Source organism: Gossypium hirsutum, chromosome A05, assembly GCF_007990345.1.
Source record: "Gossypium hirsutum isolate 1008001.06 chromosome A05, Gossypium_hirsutum_v2.1, whole genome shotgun sequence".
In the NCBI taxonomy this organism is placed as follows: Eukaryota; Viridiplantae; Streptophyta; class Magnoliopsida; order Malvales; family Malvaceae; genus Gossypium; species Gossypium hirsutum.
This window is the reverse complement of record NC_053428.1, coordinates 1853102-1860826: the sequence shown is the minus strand read 5'-3', so window position 1 is coordinate 1860826 and position 7725 is coordinate 1853102. Positions and strand designations below refer to the sequence as shown.

The window sequence follows — 7725 nt, the reverse complement described above, 5'->3', positions numbered from 1 at the left end:
CCGGGTCGTTACACACTGCAGAACAAGGGAACGCCATAAACATAGACATGGTTTTCATCAGATGAATAATAATACTCCAATCGTAAGATGCAATAACAATGCATCAAGGCTCAATGACATGATATTTGACTATTGATTGGTGAAGATGTTGAACGTCAAAGGTTTTGTTTCTATAGCTTTGACTTTGCTTAAGGGAAGAGAAAAGAGGAGGCAAGACGGTGTTTTCATCTTTGAGTAGGCCACCAAGAAGTAGGGAATAAATATTAATTAGTCGAAAACATGATTGGCTGATTTATTTCTCCTCCAATTCTTGTCTATAAGCCCTGCATTTATTTATTTTTGGTGAAATAAGGAAATGAAAGTGACCCTAACCTGGAAATTTTGATGTCTGCCAGTCCTGGTTGGGGCTTTCCTTGAGGGACCTGCAAACTTAAAATCAACTCTAAGCTGCTGTAACCTGTAACAAGTCAATAAAACTAATACTCTATTCCAGTAAGCTGGCGAGAAAATGTGGACAATAGAGTAGAGAACTATCGACCGAAATTACTTGCACGATAATACAGCAACTAATTTAAATGTATCGCTAATTTGAGTATAGAAAAGGAGCTTGAATGTGAAGGAATGTTGATGAAACTTTAACAGAATCACTGGTTTCCACCTCCGTCGCACAAGGTAACCAAGTCCATCATTGTTGAGTATAATACATCCAAATTTAAATGACCCAAAAATTTTCTATACTCAGGTGTACCATCATACATTTCCATTTGAAGTTTCCAATCCTCTGCAAACCCATATTCCATTACTAACCACCAAGAGATGCCGCCTTGTATGTCTTCTGGATCCACATGGGCCACCAGGCTAACACTCTCCCCCTGTTCTAGATCAAAAGTCAAACTCAGAAAATCTCGGTTTGTTTTTATTCCCACCATAAGAGCTTCCTCATGAAGCCAACGAATAACTTGGCTTGCAACCTGTAGCCAGAGTCAATGCCATATCAGCAAAATATTTAGTCATGAACATGCATCAAGCATGCATGTTCTAATCACACTTCCAGACAAATGCAAGTAAAGAAAACAAACAGCATGTAGTATACATTAAACCCACCAAATAACAAAAGTTAAAATAATCAAATTCACAGTTGATTCATGATTATGCAAGAAAAACCTATTTCATTACAACAAATAGATCACGCCAGAAAACAGCAAAAATGAAAAATGGGGCCATCTTTCTCACACTAAGAAAAAAATTAACCATTCTTTTACTTTCACACATCACTTTCTCCTCATGCTTCTATATCAGCCAACTCTTCCCCTTTAACCAAAGGAACCTCCTCCACCACATTATTGTCTAATCACCTCATCTACGTTAACACTCACAGGGTAATCACTAATCACATGATTTGTGCCCACACAACCAAGCACAGCAAGGAATTCGCACTACCCTAATTAACTTTCTAGGAATAAATTATGCTATCCTCATTTTGATTATGATAATATGAAATCGTTAGTTTTGCACAAACAATAAGTTAAAGTATCTAAACCACCAAAAGTTAGTAGACAGTTGTTTCCATCAAGGTATAGCTTCCATACCGTATTCTGAATCTATTAAAGTTGCAATAGATACTGTCTAGCAAGTAATTCAGCCAACTAAGTATTACTAATAATTAGTGTCAGCCTCTCAGCATAGGGAGGGATAAAGATTTATGCTTTGGGAAAGCAGATAGATTACATTCAGACATCTGCTAAATGATAGTACTCTAATCTACTTCCGATAACTAAGTAACAAACAATTTAATCTTCTCATGCCGATGTTAGGTTGTTGGTCAGCCTCATTATATTAATTGTATGCAGATACCGAATGACATGTAGATAATGTCAGCATTAACAGTCAATTTAAACCTTAAAAACAGTGGTCACATAACAATACTAGACTTGTCCATGGCCATTGGACAGATCTAAATAATACTCAGTGACGTAATTCCATGAAGTTCACTCAAGCAACCTACCTGCTGAAGTAATATAACAGGAAGATCAACCAAGTCGCAGTCATATTTGTTTACAGAACATATGTCCTCAGAGCTTCTTTTGAACAGGCCAGCAACATTAGGAGCACCTTCCCCTTCAACATTTATACGGTCATCACTCAGCACCACCTTGGTATGAAATTGTGATTTTATAACATCCTTAATGTTCTGGAAGTCTGATCTTGGGGATTGGGACTCTGCATGAAGAATGGACTGAGGAACTTTCATAAAGATTGTCCAAGATGATGTCCGTGAATGCCAAGTTGGGTGGGTCATTAAATGGAGATATGGAACCCTGCATACCTACAGATATCATGAAAAAATATTTTATGAAATAGGAAAATTAAAATCTAAAGAAAACTTGTAGTAATGCTAGTCAAATGGTTAATGAGGAAAATACCACATTTTCCAGCTCTATAAGAACTCTGCTCGAAAAGATTCTATGAGCCAGAGACAGACAGAAATGACCCAGAAGACCAGGTCCATCCTTTCCTGATTGGCCAGATACTGGAGTACCAGATAAATTTGGTTTATCCTTTGCTTTTAGAAATGCATGTTCATGAACAATTTGCTGCAGATAAATTTCACAACTGATACGATGAGGGAAACCCCATTTCTTTTTCATTGTAGGAGTATCATGTTCTCGTTCTCCAAATTTCACTTCATCAAACGAGTCCAAAGCTACAATTGCAGAATCTACATTCTGCGTATTGGCAGTGTCAACAGCCTGATTGTTACTCTCACTAGATGGCACAAGTGATATGAATAGAGAGGTTCCTTGACCTATGCTCAATTGTAGATAATTTTCTCTCATTCCAGTTACATTGACTCCAACAGATTGGTTGAATGCTTCGCAATTCAACATATCAAATACCTGAATCAAAGCAACATAATACTAGTAAGAAAGCATATTAGAGTCACAAAATAGCTTAAAAAAGCAAAGTCTACCTGATCATTGAAGATTGATTGATGAACATCGCGAAGGAGCAAATGTGTTTCTTTGACATACTCATCATCACTCATTGATTCTTTCTCAGTGTTTCTTGTGTGCTGCCCAACCGAGCCATGGGTCCTGATTTTATTAAATTCTTTTGGGATATCAGCAGAATGCACATCAAGAAAACCAAAATGAAGAGAGTGGCATGAATTTGGAGGTAAGTTGATAGACAACATTCCAGCTGAATCATGTTCAACACATATAGAAGATAAAGAAGACGGGCGAGACATTAGTGTTGAACTATATAATGAATTATCAAAAAGATCAATAGTGAAGCCTTCATTGCTAGAAGCTGGGCCTGGACCTGCCACTCGCTGTCGTTTAACTTTCCAATTTTGCTGCAATCTATACACTTGTTAAGGAATAAGAGAAATGGAGCAGGTAAAAGTACAAGGCCTCCACAAAACAAATCACATAATAAGCTTAAAGAATAATAAGTAAAGAATACGAAACATGGTAGCAGCAAAATTTCAGATTCTTTTAAACCAATGCAGAGGGATACCTGATTAGAGCACCATAAAATCTTGCTTCCCTAGCAATCTGCTGTTCCAAAGCATTGGCAGACTGTTTGAAGTATTTTCCCAGATGCTGCAATAGAAATAAACCTCAATAGGAAGTTCGTAAAATTTCTCTGATACCAAGCCAAATAGGCATGTTTTCAATGAGAGTGGTAGTTACACATCTTACACAACTCAAACTTAAGCTCAAGAGGAGTTGAGAGCATCACTTTAATTCCCCAGAAAAAAAAAAAGAAGAATACCCAGTAACATTGTAGCTTGGTTGCAGCAGATACAGCAAGACCAGACATAAGCTCATTAGGTAATGGCTTAGGCCTGGTCATGCCAGCCACCGTTACAGCATCATTAGCTTCCACCTTTCCAGAAAATAAAAATAAAAATCATATTTAAATGACTTCCCATTTACCATTAAAAAAAGCAGAACTCTCCACATTTTGAACTTACTATGTCAAGGAAAATGGAAATGCAACCAGACAGAAGCTAATGGAAACTTCAGATATAGCTTTTGAACTCACCTAACCAAAAGGTAATGTTTATTAAGACTCTGTTACATTCAGCACTCATTCATTCTAAGATAAAGACAATGATGTACAGGAAACCAAGTTTTTTACTTAAAGGGGAAAGAAACAGAACAATTCAATATTGATACAAATATGGCATTAAATTCAATCAACAAAAATTCAAGTATTCATACATAATATAATTGGTTTTAGTTTTACTTTTGTGCTGAATAAAACAGTTATTAATTTTTAATCAAATATAAATACGCAACAGCACAAAAACGATACCTAAGTAAAGCATCAAAAAGCTAGGGAACTCACAGTGTTGATAAGGTCGATGATGACGGAAAGCTCCTGATGAGCCAATTGGAGATTCTCCACCATGCTCTGCCACTGCCACGTGGCGGAGGCATCTTTAGAACTATTCTTCTTTTGCTTCTTCTTTCTCTCCTTCTCTTCGTCTTCCTCCACCGCCCACGCGAAGTCTATTCGCCGTATAAGCGACACTCGCTTCTCGTCGTAGCTAGACTCGCTATGTAATACAATAATTTAAAAATAAAACCAAAAAAAAAAAAGAGAGTCAAAATTAGCAAATGTAATCAGTTAGGATATAACGGAGCTTGATCGGAAAGAGACGCTTACGGAGGGTATCGCTCGAGGCCGTTTTCCTCGATGGCGTCGAGGCGTTTAACGGGAAGCTTATCCAAGGAGATTTCTAGGTTCCCGTCCATCTCTTTTGCCCGGAAAATCTGAATTGAGCCCTCGAAGAAAGCGCAGGTTTCAGTTTGAGAGATCAGACATGAGTGTTTGTGAGATTTAAAAGCGAAAAGTCTGTTTCGCCCATGGAGTTTCAGTGTTGACAAATGAATAGGTCTTGATGGCAAAAAGGGAAGGACCAGTAGAAACCAAGGCTTGATTAGGTTCTGCTAGCCTTGGGTTTGTTTCGTTCTTTTAGCCCAATCCCAATCATCCAACATCTGGAAATATGTTACAGTTTCATGTATTTCATTATATGAGATTTTAAAATATAAATAAAGAATAGTCGATGCAGTCAAAGTCCTCAGTATCATTTTGCGGATTCGATTACTAAAATTTTGATGACTAGTATAAAGAGGGTATGGGTATATAAAATATGATTCGCTTAGGGTAAGTGAGAGAGTGTTGCGATTTAGTATTTTTAGTGTAGTTATTTATTTATTAATATTTGTATTTTTTAAATAAAATTTTATTATTTAAATTATTATATTTTCTTTTGTCCTTAGTGAATAGATAAATATTGGTTCAATGGTTATCTAACTAATATCAAGTTGCATTATATGGACGGATCATGATGCAATAAAACAACTTATATTAATAGGTAATCTTAACCGTCCATGGTCTAAATAATTAATATTGAGCAATTTGATTCAATAGACTATTATGTCATCTATAAAGTCTAATTAAGGAGATACATTGTCTTAGGTATTAAAGCGAATGACTCTCAAAAAGATAAAAATATAGGTGTGATCGTCTGGGCTGACATTATATTTGATAGAACCCAAGGTGAATTTATCCTAGATCCATTTATAAATTTATTCACTTGTAACGTTCACAGTGTGACTTACCTCAATATTGAGTAACTAACTGTGTGTATGTAACTCGTACACTTTAATATATTAAAAATCGGAACTCAATTGGCAATAGATTTGAAAATTAGTATGTTAGGTATATGACTTAAATACAATATAGTTCTACTTACAACAACAAAATTTATAACCCAATAAAGGATGAAATGTATCTTCTCACCGGTATTACATGATTAATGAAAAAAAATATGGTCACAAGTCATTTATCTAGGACAAATGATTTTATTATATGTTAATAATAGAGTTTTTTTTTTATGAATAAATATGTAATGATTATCGTTTACATGATACTAATGAATGAAAACTAGTCATTATTTCTCTTTGATCTGGATTCCTATTTTATCTTAAAATTCGAAAACTCCATAAGTTTATTCGAAGTTACTATTACAATTATCGTTTACATTTGTCATTTATTTCATTATAATTTACTACAACTAAATGTTTCACCATAATCATCGATAATATACATTCACATACTTATTAAAAAACATATTTAAATATCAAACATAATTAGAAACTCGTATAAATATTTAAAAAATAGTGTGTGATAAACTTGCTTTAATATTCCAACTTTTATCACCCAAGATAACAAGAATAATTAATTACACTAATCTAATTAATTTATAACTAACATTATTATAACATAATATTTTTAAATAAGATTATAACATTTTCAACTATTTCAATTATAACATAGTATTAATTCAACTAACATTATAACATTATTAATGTTGTAATAATATTAATTACACTAATCTAAAAATTGGTTCATAATAAAATGCAAAATATTATTTACCTTACTAACCCGGTCTTAGAATGCTAACCAATAAAATTTGCTTTTTTTTAAATAAAAAAAAGTGGTTTAGGATTTGAAAATATAAGTGATTTAGGGTTTAAAACTTTTTAGTGAATCTTTTTGAACCGACATGATTTTTTTGGTGAGAAATTTGGGAGTGGTTTTTTGGAATTTTTTTTGTGTTTTATGTTGAGTTTTTGTAATGAGAGATTAGTGTTAGGTAGAAAAGGGATCATGTAGAGTTTTGTCGGATAAAATCACCAATTATGTTAACTTAGATAAATCAACAAAAATTTTCCTGTAAAAGAAATTTTCAATTTTTCATACCTCAAATCGAAATTATTGGCAACGATTTGGGACTCAAAGTTTTGTGCCCTGCCCAAATCACCACTAATGGTGCCAGGCCGTACGTCCCTCCCAAAATCACGATAGATTTCATGCTATTTACATTAATGATATTGCTCTTCTGTCATTTGGGTAAAAAATTATTTTTATATTATTTTAGTGAAAAAGCCATCATGCATCAAATGAAAAAGAAAGATTTAAGATGTCATAACTCATAACAACTTAGCCAAACGTTAACCACTTCTGCACACGTCTGTGCCCTCGTGTGTATGCAATTCGAGAGCAGAAAGTAAAATAGACAAGGAATTGAACTCCTTTACTGAATAATTCGACAATAAAAAAAGTAATAATGTGGCGCTGCTTTCAGTCACACAAACTTATGGGGATATCTATGAATCAGGTGGTGGTCCCTGTTTAGATTGCTTGTTTGGTTTGATTACAGCAGATCACGTGGCCTGCAATTGTTCCCTGCCTTTCTTCCGGGGCCTGCAACTGCATTCATTTTAATAAGCTAATTAAGCGCCTATAGATATAGGTCGTCAGTTGTGCATCATGGCACTGAAAATTAAGCACAGGTTTTACTTTCAAGAATCGTGAATTAAAAGATGAAAATGAAAGTGTATGAAGGAGATATTGCAATTTATGACCAGATGCATTGATCTATACGATATTTTAACGAGGCAAAGTACAGGATTTAGAGGTTAATTCGTATATGTTTCAACTGGATTTGTGGTCACATAAACATATACGTTTAGTTAATTAAGCTAGCTATTCTTTCTTTTACTTTAATTTTTTTAAGGTAAGTTATGAATAATATTTTTGTTTTTAATATTTTATCATATTTATTAAAATATAAACATGAAATTATAACAGTACATGTAAGGTTAGATTATAGGCATTATTATTTTTATATCCACAATA

General features: G+C 34.1%; 1 protein-coding gene across 5 annotated transcripts; it reads right to left on the bottom strand.

Moving 5' to 3' along the window:
* Positions 1 to 467: 467 nt before the first annotated feature.
* On the bottom strand, positions 468 to 5037 carry LOC107907267 (mediator of RNA polymerase II transcription subunit 17). 5 transcript variants are annotated; one of them, XM_016834564.2, is made up of 8 exons: positions 4681 to 5037; positions 4360 to 4570; positions 3781 to 3894; positions 3523 to 3608; positions 2972 to 3365; positions 2424 to 2897; positions 2006 to 2326; positions 468 to 971 (listed from the first exon to the last, which is right to left on the bottom strand). In XM_016834564.2, exons 1-8 carry the CDS (start codon positions 4767 to 4769, stop codon positions 645 to 647), a joined length of 2016 nt encoding a protein of 671 aa, XP_016690053.1. In that variant the 5' UTR covers positions 4770 to 5037; the 3' UTR covers positions 468 to 644. The 5 variants fall into 5 exon arrangements, with proteins under 5 accessions (XP_016690053.1, XP_016690055.1, XP_016690056.1 ...); XM_016834566.2 differs by having other exon boundaries at positions 2972 to 3095; XM_016834567.2 differs by lacking the exon at positions 4681 to 5037 and adding an exon at positions 3983 to 4053 and having other exon boundaries at positions 4360 to 4496.
* Positions 5038 to 7725: the final 2688 nt, after the last annotated feature.

Bases quoted from the DNA above. Each gene is read 5' to 3' on its own strand.
- LOC107907267 (XM_016834564.2), bottom strand. From the start codon at position 4,769: ATGGACGGGAACCTAGAAATCTCCTTGGATAAGCTTCCCGTTAAACGC. The intron at 3,609-3,780 runs GTATTCTTCTTT...TTTCTATTGCAG, and splicing joins CCAAGCTACAATGTTACTGG to CATCTGGGAAAATACTTCAA. The intron at 2,898-2,971 runs GTAGACTTTGCT...GCTTTGATTCAG, and splicing joins AATCAATCTTCAATGATCAG to GTATTTGATATGTTGAATTG.